At 41.8% G+C, this 25619-nt stretch overlaps 1 protein-coding gene across 1 annotated transcript; it reads left to right on the top strand.

Annotated features, from left to right (window-relative positions):
* Positions 1–1508: 1508 nt before the first annotated feature.
* Positions 1509–24039, top strand: LOC102370741 (B-cell scaffold protein with ankyrin repeats-like). Its single transcript, XM_006033775.3, has 6 exons — positions 1509–1569; positions 4596–4774; positions 7517–7580; positions 8484–8513; positions 16252–16301; positions 23836–24039. Exons 1-5 carry the CDS (start codon positions 1545–1547, stop codon positions 16260–16262), a joined length of 309 nt encoding a protein of 102 aa, XP_006033837.1. The 5' UTR covers positions 1509–1544; the 3' UTR covers positions 16263–16301; positions 23836–24039.
* Positions 24040–25619: the final 1580 nt, after the last annotated feature.

Here is a 25619-nt window from a genome sequence, read left to right as displayed (position 1 = left end):
TTTTTCAGGTATAGAATCTAAGTATTTGAGGGTTGCCTTGAATCCCACCTCCCACTGCTATAACAGGAAAAGCAGTGGCTGGGGGGAGGTGGTCAGGTAGCCCTTTGCCCTCTGCTCTGCCCACTTTTTTCCCCTGCATTCTTCTTGCCCCAGCTGCACCCCCCCCCAAAACCCAGCTCTCCTTGGCCTCTGCCCATTCCCCCTTTCCATCAGTCTCTGCCTCTTCCCCCAAACTTCCCAGTCTCTGCCCCTTCCCTGCTCCAACTGCCTAGCCTCTGCCTCTTCCCCTGCTCCCCTTTACTGTCTGATGCTGTTTCACCCTGGAACACAGCCTGTGGAAGCTTAGCCCTTGCCTGGCCCTGCAGTAGTGCCAGCACTGCTGACTTGCCTGGCAGGACATTGGCAACGCATAGAGGGTGCACATGGGTGCACCTGCACCCCCTGAGCATGGTGGTGCACCCCCTGCGAAAAGGCACCACTGACACTGCCAGCAGCACCTGCAGGCAGTTGCCATTTGCCACACCCCATCCCTCACCGCCGGCACCGCCAGTGGCATCTGTGGGCAGTCCATGATCACCGCTGGCCACCACCAACACTGCTGGCGGCATCTGCAGGTGGTCGCTCACCACTGGTCAGCACTCCCCACCCCCACCTCCCCAACTGCTGACAGCACTGCAGCTGCCTGCGGGAGCTCCCCACTTACTGCCGCCATGCTCCTGCCACTGACAGCACTGCAGCTGCCTGTGGGGGCTCACCATTCCCAACCAGCTCCCAGGGGTACGTGGCATTCATGGGGCAGGGAAAGGAGTTTCCATGTAATGCAAGTTCAGGAGAGACTCCAACCCCAGCCAGAGCTCAGCTGTACCGGACATTAAGGGGGAGGGAAGGGTTTAAGTGGAGTTGGGGGGAGGCAGGGAACAGGAGGCTGCTGTGGGTCTGACTCTGGCCCTGTCCCGGGCTCAGGGCCAAAGTCAGAGCCACAGCACCTATCCCCCTTCACTTTGTATATGAATATAAGATGAGGGGCTCTTTCCCCCATGCTGATTGAGGGGGGACCTCATCTTATATTCAAGTAAATATGGTATATGGTTTTTCTTGGTTCTCTCTCTGTTTCTGACACTTCCAGAGTTGCTCTAACTGAAGTTTTATTTTTGCTTTATGTTTGCTGCTGGATCACCTCTTGCACTGTAAATGTTTTGTAAATGGTTCCATTCATTCTTCTGCCTTCTTGAGTCCTACCATTCCTTCAAAATTGGTTTTTCTTGAATCTTGAGTATGCCAACATTGTCAATCAGGCATTCATTTTTCCATAGCATCATTTTTGTACACCTTCTTTTGCATAAACATGTTCAAGAGATGTTTCCAACATACACTGAGATGTGTCTCTCTTCCAATCAGCTTTCAAAGGCCTCAAATTCTTTTGCAATTCTGGCAGGCAGTGAGTTTGTTCCTGAGTCCCTGTTTGTGCCCACCTTCCTAATGTGATAAATGTTTTTGTAGTTTTTCAGCAAAAGGCCACCAGAACTCATGGTGATAATGAGAAGATGTACTCTGCTGTCAGGAAGCAAGGTATGAAACCTCATTCTGCTCTTAATAAAAGTCTCAAGTCTCTTAATAAGTCTCTTAATAAAAGTCCGCTGTTTAATAAGACTGTGAGAGGTTTTCTGTGGGTTAATTTTAGTAGGGAAATAGATGTTAAGTCATCCAAATATGATTATTCAAATCCCCAGTACTAATTTAGCTTTAAAAAAAGATCAATTAAAGTTACCTTTTCAACAAAACAGATCAGAGAGAGGCTTCATAAATGCTTTCCAGAAAGAAGTGAATGGACAAAATAACTTTATGCTTTCCAATCAAGCTTTCCTTATGGTGATTAAAATGGAAAATAGGTGTATTTTGCCCTCATTCTAACCTGCCCTATGTCAATAGTGAGAAATTTGAAGTTCTCGTGGCTGCTTTATGACCTAAATAAAATGAGTTGCCAGTCTGAGTCCAGTGGCTGTTGTAAGTGGCCACACCACAAAACCACCATCATAAGTTACTTCACTTGGTATGTTAGAACTTATTTTATTTAATGAGTAAGTGACTGTATTATCCTACCTCTTCCTCTAGGAAATAGGTTCTCCAGGCCGTGGTTACTGAATATTAATTACAGCAGTGTGGGGTAAATGCACAGTAATGAGCTGTTCTGTAAATAAACAGCTCTCTCTAGCGGTATTAATATGTCACTAGCTTACTGAAAAAGATTATTAAAATATAGGAAGCTACTAGGAAATTAACAGCTATTGCTTTTGGTAATGGATCATTTTTTAGTTTACTTCTACAAAGGCTATTTGCATAAAAGTTCAAGTCATTCTGGGGGAAAAATATACCAACCCTTTTGCTAACTAAAGTGTGAATACACTTTGAATAAACAAAATCTGATTTTCTTCTGTCTTGCATCTGCTGTAGTCATTTATATTTATTTTGTACAAACATAAAAATTACCACAGATGTAAAATGGGAGATTCAGGCTCAAAGAATCCCAATATTGAGTATGTTTGAAAGGGAGTAGAATGGACCACAATCATATTTTCTTCTTCATCAATATACCATATTTTCTCACACAAAATTTGCACCTTCTTCCCCCAAACCAATTGGTAGAAATTGCATTGCATTTAATATGAAAGAAATAAGGATCCCTATGGGTCCCGTAACTTGGCAGCAGGGACTTGTGGCAGTATTCATTGCCATGGCTCTGGGAACCCTGGCAATTAACATTACCACCACACCCCCACTGTCAAATTTCCAGGCTGGTGGCTCCCTGCAGAAGATAACCCTTATTATGGCACAGATTGGGGTGGTGTTCAGGGTCAGTTTGTGGCTGGACCTGACATGTATCCCTGGGCCCTGCACAGGGCTCCAAACCCAGTGCTCTGGATCAGGCCAGCACACAGCTAAGACTCACTGCGCCAGATTGGGCCCAGCACGTGGTCTAAGACCCGCCATGCCAGATCAGTCTGTAGCCCCAGACCCAGCATGCTAAATCTGGCCAGCATGCAGGGTCAGTCTCCAGGCCCCATCTAGTGCACAAGGCTGTCAGCCAGCTCAGGAGCAGTCTTGGCTTCCTAGTTTGGCTCCCTAGCTACTCAGATACTTACTCAAACTAATATCTTTATGCTATCTTTTCAAAACAGGGTGTGTGCTTTAATTCTGGGGTGCATTATATGTAGGAAAATGTTAAAAGGTTACATAAAGAACTGATAGTTTAAGCACTTAAATTCTTTCTGTGCTCTATATAGAATCTAAGGTGAGATGACATGAGCAACAGTGGCTTTACACCAGTTTCCTGATTTGGGGGCTATTTCAGCACCCAGAATGAATTAAAGCAGCCTCAAGTCTGTTACAACCTACTTCCATCTGCTTAGAGCCCCCAAATCACCAGTGCCCTTGAGCTGTGACGGTAGCAGCAGAGACCTTATTTTTTTCCCTGTCAGCTGCTCAGAATCTGGTCTTATGAGGCTACAAAGAAATTATAGATTTCTTCTTTTTTGTTTTGTTTTTGCTTACTGTCTGGCAGTTATGATGGCATGAAATAAGTGAAACTCCCAAACAAATTCTAACCAAGTTATAGCAGCAGCTATTGAGAAGCGTGGTACAGTATACTCCACTTGAGTGCATAGCCTCAGGACTGAAAAAAAGTGTGCGCCAGCCTATGCATATATTCAGACTTAATGTAACCAATGCTCATTATGCACACAGCATTCTCAATGCCTCTGATAGTTTCAGGGCTGGTATTAGAAATGTTGGAAGCAAGAGGAGGTAGCAGCCCTGAAACCAATTAGCTCTCAACATTTTTAAGGCATTTAACAAAGTAGCTTTTTAGTAGTTGCTTTCCCATTTCTGTGCTGCTAGCTGGGGTGCAGTTACTTTGCAAAATAAACTGTAGAGGTAAAAAATTGTATGCATCTAAGTGATTTGTGCACTTAATCAATATGAGGATAATAAATGTTTGTTGTATTATAAGCAATAAACAAAAAAGTAGAACTGGCAATTTATTATGAAGCTAAATAAATTATGCACTTATCTGGTATATGTGTAACTGGAGTACACTCAATATGAATTTGAGGCCTAAAGAAAAAGGCCATTAATGGGATTTTGGGATTTGTCTATTGCTGTTCCCAGGTAACGCCACGGTCTATACCTCTGAAAACTTGCCATTGCTATAATGTGTCAGGGCTTGCTTTAGGATTCTGTTGAATTTTACAATTAGTTAATGGTATGGCACAATCTCCAAAGAGGAAGTACAATATAAAGTTAATCTAATAAAAAAGTGAACTAATCAGTCAAATGGCAATGATTTTGAATGTTTTGTTCACTAGAACACATTACTGCAAAAGAATTCAGGCAAAATGCCATGCTGCATTTTTGTATATAGCCGGGCTATAAATGCATAAATGCAAAAGAAAAAAGAAAAAAAAAAAAAGAAAATAATAAAGGTGTATTGTTTTGTGCTTACAAAATTGCTGCTCCCATGCTCTTAATGAGACATGCACTTGCATTTTGGAAATGGTTTAATAATAATTTGTGCTCTTTTTTTAACTTGATACCTATAGACAGAGGTCAAACTGATTCTCCCACTTATACCACATTGAGACACTGCATCCCCTCTGGGCAGGAAGAACTGATCCTTCTGCAAGAACGAGTAAAGCAAGGGACAATTTCTGTGGATGAAGCACTTGACAAATTTAAACAATGGAAGAATGAAAAAAGCAGTTCAGCTATCCCTCAGCAGGTATAATTCTGAAGGCTTATGTTTGTTTTCTGGAGAGTTTGATCAAGAATTTCAAAAATAGATGTCTAAAGTTTGACTTTTAAGTGGAGATTTAGGCATCAAAATAAATGCCCTAATTTTCAAAGCACTATATACCCAGCAGTTTGCTTGCATTGCTTAGGACAGGGGTCAGCAACATACAGCCCACGGGCTGGAGTCGGCGTATGGAGTCACTGGATGCAGCCTACAGCCTGCGGAGCTGCTGCTTCCCCCAGAATCCCTGCACCCTTACTGAAGCATGGGTTCAGCTTCTAGAGGATAGAGAGCTGTGTCGCAGGTAGGAGGTGGCAGAGGAGAGGTGGCAGGGAGAAGCAGTGGCACTGAGGACTCCGTTTCCAGCTGCCCAGCCCTGGTGCAGCTGTAAGTTGCACCTGCACCACATCTAAAGAGTAGGGTGCTGGAGGAAGCAGCACCAACACAGACAGTTTTCAATTATGTATGGCTCTAGTGCAGGTTTAGGCAAAGCCCCCTGTTGCTGATATGCTGCCAAAGCCACACGGCCTGTGTTGAACAAGAGCTGGTTGTTCCAGCTGGTGGCTTGTAATGGTTGCTGGCCCCTGCTTTAGGGTAAAAAACCTTTTACATAGTTTCAGTGAAAGTAAGTTGTTTCTCAGCACTTAGGTACCAAGCTAAGCTGCCTGAACTTACTGTCAGTTAAGGACCTCAACTTTAGGAACTCTTAAATCTTTGCCTTGGTATGTTGATCACTGAAGTAAGCTGTCTGGCACCAAAGAATAATAACTAGGTATTCAAATCCTTCCCCAAATCATTAATCTTCTCTAACTGGAAAAAAACTGAATGTACAGAAGGGGAGGCAACTCCAAAGTCAACAGAGCCAACTAATGAAAGTGTATCTGTTTCAAACCTACCGTATTATATTGGTATGATGTTTTATGTAGATGTCAAAGGGACAAATCCACAATGGAAATTTAGGCACCTTGCTTCTAATGGTATTTACAACCCCATGTCAAGGATTCAGGCTCCGCTACATACTACATGGGGAGAATTAGGGACTTCAGGATAAGATTCAGAACTCAGCATACTGTCCCTCAAAGAGAGTGAATTTCTTTCTCTCCAAAATTGAAAGGGGGGGGGGGGCAATATTGTCTTTCAAAAGCGGTCTGAGGAGATGGCCATGGTAATACCTCCCTTCTACCCCATAGCCCAGTCATTACAGCATTTGCCTGGAATGTTTGAGCCTAGGACCAGGAGACAAGCCTCCTTCACCTGAGGGGAACTTGAATCCACATTTCATGCCATGTATCCCATAATATCCAATGGCTTTGGGGTGCTCCTGTTGACACTATTACACTTCATAAAAACAAAACTTAAATATTAACTGGAGCCAGTCTTCTCCTTCCCAAAAGAATATTCTAACCACTGAGTTATATTCATTCTCTTCCCCACCTCTGTGGCCCAAAAATTAAATATTGCATACTAATTAAAATGTTTTAAAAGCAAAGACCCATTGCAGAATACCCTGTAGTTTGTGGGAGGTGATGTTTAGGCACTCTTGTGGGGGTGAGTGGTATAAGTTCAGCTCTCCTGAGATGGAGAAAGGACTGTTCTAACTACTCAGCTATTAGGGAACGGGGCGGTTTCTTAAACCCTTTTTATGTAAGCGCACGTAGGGATTTTGCAAATTCCAGTCATGCGTAAATGTTGTCCGTAGATGCATAAAGAAGCATTTTGGCAAATAAGTCTCCTTGAGACTCTAGATGTGTACTATATGCATATATGCATCACTTTTCACTCAGCACCCAAATACAGCCATTTTTATATGCTGGCAGCAGCCCCTGCAAAAATGATCACCCGCACAACAACATGAAGTGAAGAATATCATACCCTCCAGATTCTTTAGGCCATGATTCTGCCATTGAAGTCCCATTGAAACATCCTTTTGATCCTTACTTTGAGATGAATTCACAGGTTAAAGTTTGTTCCCTAAACATTTAGTTGAAACAGAAAAGAATCAGTGTGCCTTGTAGGCAGCCACTGGGATTATTCACAGTGCATCTGTTTTGAGTCCGGCTGACAGAATTAGGCCCAAAGGTTCCTTCTGCTACACCTTAGTTCTTGGTTGGCCATAAAATGCTTATATCTGTTTAAAACTTTGAAGAGAGAGACAGCCTAAGGGCTTGTCTTACTGCTAAAATAAGCTGCTTCCCTCTTACCGCAGGGTAACTAATGTGTGTAAGTTATTCAAAGAAAAGAAACAGTAAAGCCAAAAAGACTCCTTTGTTTTAGCATGAGTTTACTTGCCAAGTCAACTTTAGTCAGTTTTGCCCATGGTAAAACTTAAGTGGCCTTGGTCTCATTGTAATTTTACTTCATGCTGCGTAGTTATCCCAAGGTAAAAAACACAATATGCACAACCACACAGTCTTTTAGGAAGTGAAGAAAAGCTGTATGTTACTGTGGATGTGAGAGTGTCATTATCTTCTAGCTCTGGGCACAGCATAACCTGCTAAAAGAAGGAACACTCCTTAAGGCTGCTTGGATATAAATGCTGAAAGTAGAAAGTTCCACCTGCAAAGCAGTATAGGCATTTTTCATAGCCCTTTGAAATGATTTTCCTGCTCGAAGAACTAGTTGTTCAGAATACTAAAAAGCCAACCTGTTCCAGCTATTCATTCATTATTTTTACAATCAACTCTAGTTATTGATTTCTTTTGTTGTCTTTGTGTTTGTTTCTTACTTAAGGAAAAAGTACGCCAGCTCCAAGCCTCCATTATCGGGAAAAGAGTAGAAAAGGAAAATCTGTACGGTAAACTACAATTTAGTAGTATCTCAATACACTAAAGAAATGAGCTTTGGGATAAACATGCCAAGTCTGTACTAGTAGCCTGATCCAAAGCCCAAGTTGGTCTTTAGATCAGACCTGAGATTTGTAAAGAACATTTTATGGTTTATCTCACATTATTTTGATGTAATCCAAGACTTCATCTTTTAGGGTAACACCTGACCTGCTGACAATAATGAGAGTTTTACCATTAACTCCTGTAGGGCCAGATTTTCTCTACTGGTCTCAACTGATTAGTTTTCCTATATTCATTGTATTTCCCATTGTAATATCAGGATTATGAATGGGCTATTTCCAGGAAACAGCTCACTCGATAAAAGCAGTCTGTTGTTGTTTGCAAGTCAGCCATGAATACATGTGGTCTTCAAGAGCTCCTTTGAGTAATCTGTTCTCATTATTTGAGCTGTGTGATTGGTCCTTTATGTTACACAATATAGCTTCTGATTCATAATTATATAGCCTAGACCAGAGGCTAACACACTTTTAGCAAGAAGAATTTTAAAAGTGAGCATGCATAAAATAAGTAGCTTTCATAAGACAGTTACTCAAACAGCTAAAAACTGTACGTTAGTACTAATGCCAATCAGATTTTCAACTGGAATTATTTTTAATGGTGTCTCATTAAAAATAATTCAACCTGCCCTGCTATTTAATTGTGACAATTAGTGTGGAATACTCAACTGGTGATAAAAATCTTTTTTAGATAGAGTTCAACACTGATAGCTTTCTGGAACAGAATCAAATTTTGAGAAAATCATTTTTCTTTTTAAATCAATCTGAAAAAGGTATGCAGAGGGTGAAAAATAGATACATTCACTCTAAAGCCAGAACCAGATTCATTCTAACTGTGCTTTCTCTTCCCAACAGATAAGATCACCATTGAACATCACCCACATGGTAAGCAATACTAGCAACATCTTAGCACAAATAACATCCCAGAGTAGAAACTACTGGACAAAAATGTATCATATAGACAGTTAAGAGCATACAAAGTGGCATACTGAGTCAGACCAACGGTCCCTCTAGCCCAGTGTCCTGTCTCTGACAGTGGCAGAAGTAGATGCTTTAAAGCTAGAGCATTAAACAGAGAGTATATCTAGAGTGATCCATCCTCTGTCCATCACCCTACATGGTATCCACTATCACTGTTTCTGTTTAATTGCTATTAATAGATCTAGTGTCCATGAATTTGTCTTGTTCCTTCTTTCAACTTAAGAGGAAAGGTGGTTAAATCCAGGGGATTCAATTTTGAGCCTAAAGGATTCAAAACTGAGTCTTAAAATTTGAGTCTTAACAGGAGCTGAGAGCACTGGGCCCTCTGAACAGATTGAGTGTCTGACACCCTTTACAACAGACCATACAAACTCCAAGTTAGCATCCAGAAATCACTTCCTTCCTAGGGTTGTTTTTTTTTAATTCAACAAGCAGTTACATGATATAGACTTCATGTTAAACTTCATTTTTGTGTTTTGCCTCCGTCTAGGGTCTCCCTCAAAAGTTCTCCTTTTCCCTCTTTTCAGGGCCCAGTTAATGAACCATACTTCCACCAAAAAGTCAACAGAACTTTTGACATCTTAAGTGAAATTTTGTGGCCTGTATTATTTAGGATGCCACGTTAGATGATTAGAATGGCCCCTCTGAGCCTTAAGATATCCTGTTATATTCTTTTATATCACTCCAGTCCTCTCTTTGGATTAGCATTCCTTCTGTTTCTGTAGTTTCTAAAGAAAGCAGACTAGACAGTCTTCATTTGAGAGATATGTTGTACAACAAGCCCTATAATAGACTGGTATGTATTTGTTTTATCATAGTTCCCATATTTGTTTAATAAGTTCAAAATCATTTGAATATTAGTGTCTCCATATTTCAGTTTAAAAATGAGCATTCTGTTTCTCCCATTGTCACATTTGGACTCTCAGATTTGGGTGCCCCATTCAGGAGACCATGTTGAAGGGAATATTTGGTCAATAAGGAGTATTTTTTTAAATTGGGGAATAGAGGGAGTTGAATTTTGCTTTAAATACTGAAACATAATTTGGAGTTTCTTGATATTGGGTTGAATCTTTGCGCTCAGTGTACTCACTGGAAGTTGCATTATTGTTAGCAGTGAAACTCAGTTTTATACTCCTTTCAGTGTTCTGGCCATTACAATAGGACTTAATGAAAAAATTGCGCTTTGTAAAAAAAAAAAAGGGGGGGGGGGTTCTCTCTAATTTTTTTAAGAAAAAAATGGGTTAATTCCAGTTAATAAATATACATGTTCATTCATACAAGCATCAAATATGGACAACACTATTTCAGTGGTAAAGTTCATGTGACGTTCATTAATGCATGGATATTGTCATATTTTTGTTGCTGTAAAGAAAAATGCAGCGTCCTATTTTCAAAAGTGGCTTAGACACTCAACACTTAGACTTTTTAAGGTATTTAGGCATCACTCTCTTAAGTATTGCAGCCTGAGGCTTGGATCCTTAAATAAGGCTTGAGTGTTTCTTCACTCATTGTTATGTTACCTACACTGAAGGAGGGCTGTGTAATTTTTATTTCTAAGCTTGGTGCGTGAAGTCCAGTCTTTGGGAGAAATAGGCAACTGAGGCAGGGATTTTCAGAACCTGGCCAGAGGAACAGGAGGCACAGACAGAAGAACAGAAAGCGCCATGAGTTACAATGATCCCCCAGGCCCAACAGGCAATCACTGTTGGGTCCCAGGAGTGGAAGATCAAGTTGCTGTTTAGAGCAGCTGTAAGTCTGCAGCATCTCTCCCCTAGCAATGCCCACCCCCTCTCCTAGCCCCGGTGCTGTTTTCATAATGGAAGGGGGGAAAGGGAGCAGAGGAAACTCATTTTGGCGGTTACCCAGCTGGCACTGGAGGGTTGGGTGGGTGGACTGAAGCCTTGGGTGGGGAGGCTCCAATCCCCCCCCACCCCTCCCTCCAGTGCCATCTGAAAAAATCCTAGGCTGAACTCCTTCTACTTCCTTCCCCCTCTCCTATTTTGAAGACCACTGAGAGCAGGCTGAGCTGCATCAGCTCAGGCCTGCTCCTGGTACATGCAGACAGAAGTTACGAGGGTGCCCCATTTTAAAGTATCTTCATCTGAAACCTCATGCAATGCGTGTTCAGATTATTGCAGGATCAGGCCCTTTTAAAGCTCTCAGTCATGCACTTGTGTTTGGTCACAGCTGTAGAGCACTTTCAGGGGCCAGATAAGGCAAAAATTGTCATTTCTGTCTGCACATAGGGTGTCACCTGGGGTGCAGACAGAAATGCAGCTCCCAGCTGTAACTCAGAATGATATTTTCAAAGCATTTTGAGATATGTTACCCCAGACCAAATAGAAGTTCCCTGTTGGTTCAAGGGGGGAGGGGAATCTAGCTGCAGTATGGGTGCCTGCCATTAAGTTCCCATAGCAATGCCCAGGGCTCTCTGCCAGTGCTCCCTGTATTCAGAATAGGAGAGGAGAAAGGCAGCAGAGGGAGCTCATTCTTGGGGCTCCCCAGCTGGTGCTGAGGATTGGGGTGGATGAATTGGAGCACCACCTCACCTTAGGGGGGGCTCCAATACACCCACCCCACCCTCCAGGGGGTGCTGAAAAGCTCCCAGACTGAACTCCCTCCTCTCCCCTTCCCCCCTCTCATTCTGAAAACAGCAACAGGCTGGGAGCTTCTCAGACAGAAGTTGCAAAAGAGGCTACATTTTGAAATGCCTTTATCTGATACCTCATGCAATGAGGGGTCAGATTTTCACCCATTTTTGAAGCTGTCTGCAGCTGTGCACTTGTGTTTGGTCACAGCATAAAGTGCTTTCTGTGGCCAGATTAGGGGAAATTTGTCACTTCTGTCTGTACCCCAAGATATCCAAAAGGAAAATGCCAAGAAGTCAGATAGAAAGAGAGGCTTAGATGCCTAAATGGTTACTATGAAGCAGCTGACTACATTGTCTTCCTCTGTAAACCTCTCCTAGGGTTAGACATATAAGGTATTCAGTCCATTAGACCTTCTTAGCTGCAATAGTCAAACACCTCCCCCACAACTCACTTCCAGTTTAGGCTCAGTTATCTCTTACATTTTCTCTGTGTTTCCCTATGCCACTGATTGTCTTTTGTGTGAAAGCATGATCTCTCTCCAGCTACGAATGGCCTGCTTGATATGTGGATTGGCAAGTAACATATTAGGCATGCTGAGAGCATACCTATGATTACACCCTGACTGGCAAGAAAGAAATCCCTCTTTGAGACCTTCATCTTTAGGCATCTGAATACCTATAGAAATCTGCACCCAAGTGCCTATATTGCTTTGAAAAAAAATTAGCTTCTATCACCCAACTACAGCCTGCTTTACTCCCTGTGTATACCTTCCCATAACTTAAATTGTCCACTTTCATGTTCTAAAAATAACTATGAAATGAATCAAGAAATTAGATATGAATCATGTTGATCTGAACTGTCCACAAGTTGTTACCTTCCAGTGGCTGTTCTGACAGTCTTTACGGAATGAACTGTTATTAGCCCAGTTTTGAGTAGACAAGCTGCCAATTTTGATGGTGAGTTTTATGATGTGGAAAAATCTTAGCACCCTCTTCCCCACTTTTAGCATTGTACCAGGGATTGAGTGAGCAAGTAATGCTATCCCAAGAATGCATAATGTGAGTGTGTTTGAAACAGTATTCTATCGTGCTTTGATGAACAGAACTCTTTTCCATGGTCTCTGTTTACAAAATGGAAACAGTGAGAAGGCCAGATGGAAAACACAAAACATTGAAAATTAATTTATAGATTACGTTTAAAAGTACTAGCCATTTATCTAGCTTTCCCTCCCACTGTCCACCCCAGTCATCACCCCATATTGCAGCATTTCATACAAATGGAGAAGCATGGCAGACTAAGGGTATATGCAGATGTTCGCCACTCCTGAACGCCCAGTCTGTGATCACATGGCTTACTTTAAGCCATGTGATCATAGATCGGGAGTAGTATGTGCAGATATTTGCCAGTACCAGGAACCTCACCGAGATCTCTGGTATAAGTAACTCAGAGTGGGGGGAGAGGGGAGAGGGATGGATGAGCTAGTAGGTCTGCAAAAGGAGTTAGTGGCTCTGCAGGGGGCAGTGGGGGGGGGATCTGTTTAGAGGTGGGGGGGCAGGGGTCTAAAAATAGCCTGGTCAGGGTTTGGGAGGGGGGGGGTGGAAGAGTGCAGCCTCAGGGCTGGGGCAAGTCGGTGGCCTTTCCCAGCCCCAGGGCTGCACTCCAAATGTGTGCAGATGTTCACTAGATTGGGCTAACCTGTTCCAAATCTAAGTTAATTCACCTTTTCAGGTGAACTAATTTAGAACAGAGCCATCATTTTTTGCCTGATTTAAATGCCCTAAATGTCTGCACATATGGGCATTTAGATCAACCTAAGCCTAGTTAGGTCCATCTAAATGTAATGTCTGCGTGCACATACCCAAAGAGTTTTTGGAGATTGTAGTCCTAGGCTAGGGACAGGCAGGTTTAACTTAAACCAGAGTCCCCCAGTATCCCAGATGTTTTGCAGCCCTGGGCTTGGCTAGACTAGGCCGTGCTCTCTGCTCCAAAGAACTGACTGGCCCTGCCCCTTTCCTCCATAGCCAGAGCTCTGGGGGAGATTGCAGGCCCAGCAGGATCCACTTGGTTTTCCTCGCTGCTCGAGCAGGGATTTCCCCCCTTCCTCCTTCCCATCTCCCACAGCACAGACCCCAGCCCCACGGACCCTAGGAAAGTGGTATGTTAGCTAATGCTGAGATGTGTCTGTGTGTGTGTCTCCAATTTCACTGGGACAGGAGAAAAGCAAACAGGACAAAGGCAAACAGAACAGTGTCCGCTTAGGGCTTTTTGGAGCTAATCAACAGGTCAGCTAGTAATGTCCCACCTTGGAACTGCTGTTTAAGAAAAGCTTGAACTAATGAGAGAGGCTTTTGTTTTGCTGATGAGCTGATAAACGCTGTGGTTTTATCAGCCCCCCTGCTGGTTTGCAGCCCTGACAGGTTTGCAGACAAGGAGAGGGAGATTGAAAATGCATCAGAAGATGCACGCACTGCACATATACCACTTTGCCTCAGAGTGCTAGCCCAGGGCTGGGGTTTGGTAATACTCCCACCCCTTGAGCAGCAAGCGGAGAGGAGGGAGGGGAAGTCTGAAATGTTGCAGGCCAGCGGGGGCGGGGTTTAAATGCCTCCCTAATTAGAATGTCCTGCCAGGGCCTGGCCACACGCCCCCCTCAGTTCAGCACTATGAAAGGGGAGGGAGGGCTGCTCTAGCACCCCCTGGTTTCTAGCCTGTGCCACAGCAGGCATGTGCCAGTATTTCTAGAATTAAAATGGAGTGTCTATTTGCAGGCTAGACTAATCTGCAAAGATTGAATCAATTCAAGCTCAGGCTTTTTGAACTTCTGTCCCTAGCTCTCCTGTCATAGTGGTGCCCTCCTGGAAAAGCACAGGCTCAGGGGGGACCTGGTGGCTGCTTGTAAGTACATAAGGGGTGTGCATCAGGACCTGGGAGAACTTCTGTTCACCAGAGCGCCCCAAGAAAAAAGAAGGACCAACGGTCATAAACTCCTCCAAGACCATTTTAGGCTGGGCATAAGAAAAAATGTCTTTACTGTCCTAGCCCCCAAGGCCTGGAATAGACTCCCTCCAGAAGTGGTGCAGGCACCTACTCTGGACTCATTCAAGAAACACTTGGATGCTTATCTTGCTGGGATCCTTTGACCCTAGCTAACTTCCTGTCCCTGGAGCAGGGGGCTGGACTTGATGATTTTTGAGGTCCCTTCCAGCCCTAACATCTATGAAATCTATGAAATCTATTAAACATCTGTATAAAATGTTCTATGGAAGCCACACCTGGGAACAAAATGGTAAATGATCCATTCCATTTACTGCCTAGGTGGGTGGCAGCCATTGGTAATTTTGATTTTTCTTTTCCTCCAAGTTTTTTTCTTACTGGAACTGGACTGAAGTCACTATCTCATTTTAAACAGGTCATCTAACAACCATAAGTTTGTTATGACATCAGCTAGTACTGTAGTTCTTAAAAAATATTAAAGATCAAAGTTCATTGCTCTGAAAAGAAACAAGCTTTTCATAGTCACAAGACAGCCAGTCTTTACCATATGTTGCTATATTAAACATTCTGTACTCTTATTGTTATAACTGTTTTAGTACATTCCCAGTCCTACAGTTTATCAAATGAGGCCAGTTCACCTGCTGTAGTAAAGCAATCTGAGATTATGGGGACTATTTTTTCCCCAAAATTGTGCTGTCTACTATAGCAATAAAATGGATCTGCTTTAATTAACTTTGCCCTAACCACCTGCCAAAGTCCAAATTGCTTTCTCAGCCTCATCCAAAAAGCATTTAGAATAGTCCTGAGTTTCTTTCATATACTGTTCACTTATTGATTAGGTGCACTATCCCAATTACCTGGCTGCCATTCCTGAGCCCTTCATTTCTCATCAGCACCTTGTTTTTATCTCTTTGCTGGCAAGCATCTCAGAAAGCTCACACACTCATTAGTCAGTTGACTCCCCTCTGATAGGAGAGAATATGTTTTTAGTAAAATTTCAAAGATCTAGTAGAGACCAAGTAGAGATGGGCATGAGCTATGAAAACAACTCTTTATTTTGTTTAGATTGACCAATTCATATTGTTCACATTTGAGCAGTCAGAGATAGAGACGAGAATGTAGGTTATGAAATTTGGAACCATTTATAGGATTTCAGACCCTTTACTCATTTGTTATTTAGTGTTAAATATTTCAAAGTGTGAATCTCACTTCCCTCCAGTGAGGTAGCCAAAAAGTTAAGGTCCTTGAAATTAAATACCACAGCAATCACAGGGAAATGGTTTTTGGTTTCTGTCATATTAAATATATGTGCATCAGTCATGATTGCATTTCTTCAACCGTTTATATATCTCAAGAAGCTTTCTTTTGGAAATATTGTTATGGAGACTTGCATATGATATATTTGCCTATTTTTGCTTTTTTATTATTATTATGCTCTGTATGCAGGCTGCTGGTACAGAGGTCTTGCTGTGTTGACACTTAGTCATGCAACTGTAATAAAACCCATATGTAACAGCCCACAATGTAATGGAGTTGTCATGAATTAACCCATATACAGAAATGGGGGACACATCATTTAACTTCCACAGAATAACTAAGACCCATGGATGTTCCAGACCTGTGGATGCCCTGAGATTCATGGCTGCGGTATTCTCAAAGAGGTCCACTGTCTCTCTCATGCTCCCCGACCTCATGACTACACATGTCCAAGCAAGCAGGAGGGAAATTTTGTGCAGTCAGCACCAAGGATGATAACCCTTTGCATCGACCCTCCGCCAACAAAAAACAGTTCATTTTTGTAGAAGAAGCTCCACAATTCCTTCCCTTCCCATGACATTTGTTATATTTCACACTAGAAAAGACAGCATTACTTAAGCAGCTGGCAGAAACACAGAAAGGAGATTGTAAAAAGAAAAAAAAATTAGAAAAAAAGGATTAAAATATTTTTATCAAGATAGTCTCACTCTAGTTATGCCATTTATAAAATTATTAGATTTGAAAGAAGCCTAACTATTCCATGCTGTTCTAACTTATGTTGTATGCATTCATTTTTTTAGTCTCCAAATAGAACCCCAACAGAAAAGGGACAGATGTCTAATTAATTGAGGTAAGAGCATAAATATGTTAGTCATTTTAAAAAGGGTGCTTAATGAAGTATTTCCTGACACAAATGCATACTTATAACAACAGAAAGGAAATGCTACCTTTGTCACAGTTCTGGTGTCAGTGCCACATTTCATGTTTATAAAGATGAACAGAGGGCTATGGTACATTCTCATTTCTGATATACGTTATAGCTTGATTTTTAGCCATATTTTTAGCCAGTCTTCAACCCATACTCAGTAGTGCAAAAGCAGGTTTTCATGCAGTTTGAAATCAAACTGATTTGCAGGAGCTATTAGAAAGTTAGGTGTAGAAAGTGGTGCACTTTTAGGTAAAATTAAACTACACCTTCAAAATGAGATGGGAATCTTTGGAAAAATAGAGTCATGTACACTGATCATACACATACTATCATAGAGAAATTGAATAAAACCCTACGCTGAATACAGATGTTAGCCATCCACATAAAAAAAATACGGACATATGTAGATGAAACGGGGGCCCTAAATTGAAGCGGTGGGTTTTTAAAAATACTGCTTCAATTTAGGGCCCTTTAAACCCCTGTGTCATGCACACACCCAAACTTACCTGCCTGTCTGGTGGTAGGGAGGGGAGAGGAGGGCAAGCTACCAGCAGGCAGAGTGGTTCCTGGGCTGAGGAGGGGGCTGGTGCTTCCCTCCACAGCAGCGACAGCACCCTCCAAGCAGTACCTGCTCTCAGACACTCGGCTCAGCCAATCTGGGGAGCACTGCAGCCGCGGAGGGAAGGACCGGGCCCCCGCACAGCTCAGGCAGGCAGGCAAGCTCCAGGGAGGAAAAAAAAAAAGATCTTGGGTGGAGTCTGCCTTCCCAGGCTGCCTGCACAGGCTTCCTGCAGAGCCCCTGAGCTGCATGGAGCCCAGTGCTTTGCTCCATGGCTATAGGGCAGAAAACTAAAGCTCCTTGGATTTAATACATGTGCAATGCTATTAGGATAGAGTAAACTAATCCTGCCATAGGTTAGTACGTGTAATCACAAGTACTATCCTACGGTGGGGTTATTTACTCCAGCACAGCTCACGTGTAGACGCTCTTGGGGCTGACTGGGGCTCAAGGGTGCTTTAGTGTGGGTGCTGCCTGCCAGCCAGCCCTGCACTGAAGCCCCTCCAGAGCACATTGAGCTAGGTTGGAACATCCTTGGGCTGGCAGGCTGACTCCTGGGGCCTCCTGCCAGTCAGGACTGCTCTGACCCGGCTCAACGTGCTGCAGTCCCAGGTGCACATGTAAACACGATGCCCGGGAGAAATAAACTCTGGTGCGAGATGAACCAAAATGTATTGCTTTGTATTAATTGCACATGTAAGTGCACCCTCAGAATTAACCGCTGTTAATTTAGGAGGGGACACATATATGAGTGTGGGTAAGCATGTGCATGCATACCTTACCTAGAGCCACCACTGATAGAGTGAGCCACTGAGTTCATGCCAGTATTTTAGAGATTAAATAATCGTACTCATCTATTATTCAGAACCCAAAATACGTGGCTTCTGTGGCAATCTAAATACAAAGTTAAATTCCATTTTGAAGTCAGTGAGGGCAAATTTATACTATACCTGGGGTTCCACAAGTGATGGAAGCTGGAGAAAGCATTGACACAGAGCATTTTCAGATGTTTTGGACTCATCCCACCTTTAACTAGCTCTGCACACGTACAGGAGGTGTTTGTACCGCTAGTGGGAAAACAGTAATATCAGATTCTTGTACCTCTGTATCCTGTTGTAGGTGCTCAGAGTCTGCATTTGCCATCAAAAGATGCTGAAACCCAAGGAACAATCCAAACCAAAAGTCCTTTACAGGCACTATAAAGAACATCTGTGAATCTATGAATGTGTGAATCTTGGTGGAAGATCTCTGTACTTTTACTATAGCTCCTTTATATCTATGTATAGTACAAAAGGGTTAATTTAGGCCTGTGTAATATTGCACATTTACAGCAAAGCAGACAATGATTGTAGATAGCCCAGATTTCAAGACCTACTGTTGTTTTGCTTGTGTCTGAGAGGTGAGAGGTATACAACCACTCCCAACTTTAGATGGGGACAAGGAGAGTTAGAACAAAAAACTGGGAAAATTGTTAAAAGTACCTGAGACTGAGACAGTGATCCCTAAAAGTATCCTGTACCTGAGACTGATACAATGGTCCCTAAAAGAGCCAGACTATTTGGGATATGTTGGACTTACCTAAAGACTTAAGCTTAGCATTCCCCTTCCATAAGACAATATGCATTTAGACAGCATTATTTTAACATGTGGCTCCACATCCTTGGGCAATAAGAGATTGAAGAGGTCACTGGAAAGTTATCAACTGAGATTATTTGCTTTCTTTTTTCATTCAAAACCACTTAATTTGACATCCAGCATAATAACTGGTTAATACAGAGATCATTGTGATAAAATGTAAAGTGTACGTACCAGGAGGCTGTTTAAAAGGAAACACTGTCAGACTGACAGTCATTTGGCAATTTGTCATTTAAGTTGCAAGAGGATTGATTATATGAAGTTGCTAATGATTCTTCCAGGAACAGCAAAGTTTGCCAATGTTTTTGTCTAATGGCAAACCTCCTTTCTTTGGGCACTGATGAAGTCCCAGTCTGTTGCATATTGTGCCCAAAGGGCTTTACTTTAATTACATTTTATTGTATTCATTGTTTTCATGTCAATTCAGTCCTTGCCCCTTCAGTTGAGGCTGCAACCAAGACAGCTAGATAGAAACCACCAAGAACTGAAGCGAAAGCGCCAATTAATTTCAGACTCTCAGACACATGGTGCATTTGAACCAATTATCTAGATGTGAAAGTTGCTACATCCTATTGCCAGTCCCATAAAGAAATAATTCCCCTAAGCATGTCAACGGCATTATATAGCTTTATGCAAAGAAGGATAGTCTTGACATCAAAGAACAGGGCTGAGAGTCAAGAAATCTACCATCTTCCCCTGAAATGTAGAAGCCTTTCTGTGCAGCCCTTAACAATGTATTTGTAGCCCAATTTCTATGAGGGCCAAGCATCCGAAACTCCTGTAGGCTTCAGTGGTACCTGTGTGTGTTCAGAAGCAGAAAAATGTAGCCCTCTATTTACTCAGTTTTTAACTAAACTACATGGCAGGGGCATTGAGATTTGATCTTTCAGTTATTATCAGTAAACTTTTCAGTCATTGGAGAATTCTGCAATATGCATTATGATTTTCACTGCCAATGAAACTAATATTGGGTCTTGTCTCAGGAGAAGTAGCTCTAAACGCAGTATTAGTCAACAGGTGGCTAGCAGTGCTAAGAGAGTAAACTGTTCTAAGTTTACAGGAATGGTGGGGTGTAGAGTACCAGTACCACTATATGCTAAATTGTGACACTAACTAGTTTAAGTGTACAAGAATAATCTTCACCAGGGCATTCAAGTCCCCTTCACTTCAGTGAAGGAGAGAGTAAATTAAGAGCTCTCTTTCTCAATACCATGCTGATCTTGTCTTGGTTCCCATTAACATGAAGGACACTGGCTGATATCCTGCTCACTGAAGCACAATACTCAAGCATATCTAAGGTTGGGCTGTCAGTCAATTTCACTGGCACTGCCACCATTGCCACTAGGCCACATAAAGCAGGAATATAAATGTGGAAAGGAACAGGGAAAGGAAAAAGAGAGACCGACCATTTGCAGAGGGAACAGAATACCAGTAGGAGAGAGATGCAGGTAGAACAGAGGTGGGACAGGAGAGTGACATTACCAGAATGTGGATCTTCCTACTGAGACAAGATTTCTTAATCACACTGAGATCTTTTCTATTCCCTGATGGTGTTACTACTGCCTCTCCCCTGACAAGAATAACATCTATAATTCTAATGGCATGCAGCTCCTGGGTGCATATAGGTTAAAAGCCCTAATTTTCTAGGCTACTAAGACAGACCTGTAGTGATCACTGGTTTCAGTGAACACAAGTATATGTGAATGAGAAGAACTAAAAAATGAACTTTATTGTGGATCAATAGGTAAACCTACAGACACTTGGTCTGGCTCTAACTAGGTAGCTAGAAGTTCTCTGAGGGAATTAATCTCCTAATTCCCAACTCCCTCATTCTCCTTCTAGGGAACATCTCTAAATCATTATATAACTTCTATCACTACAAGACCCAACCATAAGTCTACCAAGTTCTTAGCATTTTTTCAGTGTGGAAGGCACAGGATAAGATTAGAGATCTGCATTGTTAGGATGCATCCAAGTATCTTACATGCTTAAGGTTGCTGATAGTTAATGTTGTTTGAAGCAGTGTTTGAAGCTTCTTGCTCTGTGAACTCACTTGCGAAAAATCAAAATGCAACCATGAGCTGACTAGCCAGTGTAGTGCTGCCATTGCTGATGTGTCAGGAGGCCACTGATAATGCAAAGGGGACTTTGGTTTCATGAAGCTGACTGAAATCTGTGAGCTTGGAGCATTTTTCTATGGTGCATTGGCTTTCCTCCTACATTTGCAGACCTCCTCCCACGCCTCACGGTTCCACACTGCAAAGTACCATAGTTTGTGTTAGTTCGTTCCCCTCCATACAGTTTTGCCCAAAAGGGAAACATGTAAAATATAAGCTAACATCAGAAGTTCAAGTGATCTGGAAAGAGGCAGGGTACAGCTCTGGCCACAAGAACTGTTGACAATCTAAATGGAAATTCATCTTGTGGAACCCACAGATGACTATGCTACTGTTCCACTAACAATGTGGAAATACCACCCCCTACAGGAAAAGATGATCTGCATTACAGTGTGTCATGAAGTGGACTCAAGATCTGAGTCTGCCTTAATTTCAGAAAAGACATACAAATTGCTATGGCCTTGAAATTGTCGTCCTGTTGTTCCATGTGAAGCAAGATTTGCCAACTGCAGTAAACAGTTGCCTTGAAGGGAAAATGTCAGCATCCATTATGAGAAGGATCAAGTGGGCCCTTGCCTCATAATTGCCAGAGGACAGTGAGCAGGCTTGCTAGGTAAAGAATGGGTTAAGCCAGTGGGCATTGTAGTAGTTAACTCCCCTCCTGAGGACTGACATGATGACATCAACAAGAAGTCATCGTCCATCTTTGTATGTGTGTTAGGAGTTGCAATAAAGCCCTTTTGAGAGCAAGAGGACTCCCTGCCCTTTCCTGAGCTATGAGATAGCACAGGATTCAAGTTAACAGGAGTGCACAGCATTGCAACAGACACCATTCAAGATGTCCTAAAGAAATACAGCAGTTTTTTAAGAAAGGCTTGGCATATAAAAAACCATATATATAGCTATATCTATATTTACTACAACAGCATGTAACTCCATGTGCATCCATAGCCCTGAAGAACTAGTGATGAATCTCTTGTTGAAGACTTGTTTGTATTGGCTTCACCCATACCTAGGACTCCATCATGTAGACATTTAAACAAAACAATCCCGCGTACATCTGAAACTATGCAGTCAGGTGCAGTGGGTGCCTGCAACTGTCCTTGAGGCTTCAAGACCAGTGTCATACGAGGGTAAGACTCCAGATGACAAGATGCTTTGCAGACATGTCAAGCAGATGCAAGGTCATGATCCAGGTGATATATCCTGTACAGATCCAGAAGATATTGTACTGCCAGCAAGACAAGTGCTTACAAATCCAACACATGTTGTCCTAGACCTGTGGTTCTCAACCTTTTTAAACTCAAGGCACTCCTCATTAAAGTAATGCACCCCACTTAATTTTCACTCTTTTTGACTACAGAAAAATAATAGAGCAATTCTCCTGTTGCAAAGAACTCAGAAAGACCACAACAGGGGAGAAATGTTTTTAACACTATGGATTCCTATTTGAAATTTCTGGGTTTATCTTGAAAACCATGTTTGCACACCTAGCAATGCTAACATTGTGCAGCAACTTGTGGTATCTTCAAAAGGCTCTCAAGGCACCCCAGGGCGCCACTGAACCCTGGTTAAGAATCACTGTCCTAAGTCCATCAACTCAAGAACTGAAACAACTTGATGCCATCTCAAGTGACATGATTCTATCTCCTGAATTAAGGCAAGTCAGCACCTGGCCCAAGTACTTAAAGGACTATGTCATCTAGTGCCTGAGCTCACTTGCAATATAGTAAACTGCTCTCTTATCTCCTTTTGTTCCCAGCTCATAGAAGGTTAGTGGAAGCTATTTAATATTAATGCTACAGGAGCCTGGCCTGTAGCATTAATATTAAAATTCATCTGCTTTATAGTTGCTAGAACATTAGTATTTATTTAACAACTATTTGCAAACAGGCAAAGGGCAAAGCTAAAAACATTCTGCAGTAAAAAGTAGGAAACAAGGATAATTCCATGTGATTTTGGCATGTAGTAGCCTATGTTTGTGACCTTAAAACAGAAGTGACAGAAGAGTTGCAAAGAATAACATTTTTACTGGCTGAGTCTACATGAGACACTGACTGCGCAGTAGCTCATTACTACTGAGCAGTAGCATCATGTGGCACAAAACATGACGCAACACTACTGTGCAGCAGTAGCAAGCTACTGCACAGTCAGCATTACCTAAAAGCTGTTCAGTGATGCTACTGCACAGTGACTCCAGTTACTGCGCAGTCATTTAATACTTGTGTATACAAGTACTAAATGACTGCACAGTAACAACTGCACAATCAGTGTTTCGTGTCTCATGTCTCAAATCTTCTATGCATGTCCTGCATGCAGGTAATGTGTTGAAATACACTATTGGTCACAAAGAGAAGAACAGTATTTTAACTTTGGCAAATCAGTGCATTAATGTAACCAGCTTAATACCATATTTTCTTATGTACAACACTCTCCCAAATAAGATACATATCTTGTTTTTGAAAGGCAGAAGAAGAAATGATCGAAGAATGAAGAAGAAATGATCTTTCCTTGACATACTGATAAATATAGTATTTACCTAGGGAAAACACAGACAAGTCAAGAGGAGCAAAACATTATGGCTGCTCACACCTAAAACATAGATAGATGATTCTATTCTCCCTAGCATTTCACTCTAAGTCTATGGCCAGAACCTCAACTGAGATATATGTGTAGCTCCATGAACTTAATGGATATGTTCCCATTTATACATGCTGAGAAACTAGCCCTTTCCTGTCAGTTTGTTTTGCAAGTTTGGTGTGTGATCATCATTATTATTATTTTATACTGACTTTCTCTTGTTGCACTTTTCCTGAGAGGTAGCAGAGTGAGTGTAACTCATAATATATGGATGAACAAAATGCTAGTGAGTGAAGCTGTATTCAAAAATAAATCTTCAAAAGCAAGGGAGAGTTTGTCTCCAGCAGCTATCTTCAGCTCTTCCTACATGTGGTGGTCATTCCTCCACATCAATCTGCATGTAGGCAAAAACACTAGCAGAGAAGAGAGTCAGCATGTGAGGCAGGGAGTAGAATTTTGCTCTTGATATTTTATCTAAATATTGAGAAATACTGCTTTTGATTATATACCAACCCACTAAAACACCGTTTATTCAATACTATGCATTTTCCATTATTTCCTGCAGCTCAGTTCTTCATTTGCTTGCCTAAGGACATTCCACATGTCTCCAATCTACATCCCGACTGCAGTTTGATACATAGCACGCATCTAAGAAAGCAGCTATGCTGTCATGACCACAGTTTTGACATCTTCATCCTGATAAAGTCCAGCATCCCTAAAGCTAGCATTAATAAAGTTTCTCATCAAGTCAGTGCTAGATTTTATGCTCTTCTCCTTGCTTTTTTATCTCAGTTGATCTTCTAAATGAGTGATTAAGAAAAAATAAAGATGCAGCATACCTTGTTTTGTTTAAGACTTTACCATTAGTTTAAATATTCTACATAACTGCTAGAGATCTAATGTTAACAGAGCTGAATGTGAAGTTATAAAACTTTTATTTTCCATTTAAAACCATTTTTACATAAAAATGTACTTCCAGTTTTTACAGCAACTTGCCTGTTTTTGTAGGAAAAAAAATAATGATATTCTAATGAGAGGCACTTTCTAAGAGCTATCAACCTATATAAGTCTGGATATAAATCAGCACTAATTATCTCCAGCTATTGTCATGATTATAAAAGTAATGTTTAGAAGAAAGTTTTATGTTTGTGTATGTGTGTTTAATAAGGTGCCCAGGGTAAACTATAACCAAGAACCAAACTTTAGCCTTTATTACACTGATGCAACCCCAGTAAAGCATATGGGACATATCTACACATTCATTAATTCACAGTAGTTACTGCACATTTAATTTAGTACTTGATTAATGAAGTACTAACTAAATGTACAGTAACTAGAGTTACTGCGCAGTAGTGCCAGCAAACACCTTTTTTAGTGACACTACTGCACACTAGCCTAATAATACTGCACAGTAGTGTATTAGCACTGCCTGTGCTGTGATGCGCTACTGCTCAGTGTTATTAGACTACTGCGCTTTAAGCATCTTGTGTAGACGTGCCCATGGAGTAGTAGACATTACCAAGCAGAATTTCACCCATATTACAAAGTATGCACGCACTTAGCAATACATTCAGATTTAAGTAAGCATTGCTGAAGACTTGCTAAAATGACCTGTTTCATCCACACCAGAGAAATACACAGCTTTGTATATGCAATGCTTATGATAGCCTGCATCATAACATGCAGCTAACTATTAACTTAGAAGCTCTTCCACCATACTACAACTAGCTGTTACCAATAATTAATTTACTGGATTTTCAGAGAATATCGTTTCGTCAAATCTTGGAGAGTCTAAGAGGGGATGGGGAGGACATTGTTTTATTTTTGGTTTTGATTTTTTAAATTAAAGTATTTAAGAATCAATCATATATATCACTAGGTTTAGTCCTGTGGGTTGTTTGCACACTGTTCATAGCAAGCCTCCTATCGAGTGTTTAACATCCTGAATTTACTAGTCAGGCCATGTGGTTGATCAGTTAAGTCACACAAGGCGTGTCTACACGTGCATTTAAGCATGACTAAATGTAATGTGCATTCAGCTAAAGCACATTAAGCAATTTTTGGTAGATGTCTACCTGTGCCGGGACTTGACACTGAACTTAGTCCCAAAACCCTGCAGCCCGGCCAGGTAGGGCAGACCCGGCACTAAATTTAGTGCCAGGTCGCGTCTACGTGTGTGTTAATGCACATTAACTAATCACACCTAAATGTGATTTCTGCATTTGCATGATGTCGTTTCTGATCCCCAACTGAGAGCTCCAACTGGAGCACTTCACATGCAGATGCTATTACTGATACACAAGTATCCAAACATGGGTGTTTCTCCCTGAACGCTCAGCTTAAAACACC

This window comes from Alligator sinensis, unplaced genomic scaffold (assembly GCF_000455745.1).
Source record: "Alligator sinensis unplaced genomic scaffold, ASM45574v1 scaffold1520_1, whole genome shotgun sequence".
In the NCBI taxonomy this organism is placed as follows: domain Eukaryota; kingdom Metazoa; phylum Chordata; order Crocodylia; family Alligatoridae; genus Alligator; species Alligator sinensis.
This window is presented reverse-complemented; position numbering and strand designations above follow the sequence as displayed.

What these genes read in the sequence shown, in the direction of transcription:
- LOC102370741 (XM_006033775.3), top strand. Translation starts at nt 1,545, where the DNA reads ATGTACTCTGCTGTCAGGAAGCAAG. An exon ending in CTCTGCTGTCAGGAAGCAAG is followed by an intron (nt 1,570 to 4,595) that starts GTATGAAACCTC and finishes TGATACCTATAG; the next exon opens with ACAGAGGTCAAACTGATTCT. An exon ending in AGAAAAGGAAAATCTGTACG is followed by an intron (nt 7,581 to 8,483) that starts GTAAACTACAAT and finishes TCTTCCCAACAG; the next exon opens with ATAAGATCACCATTGAACAT.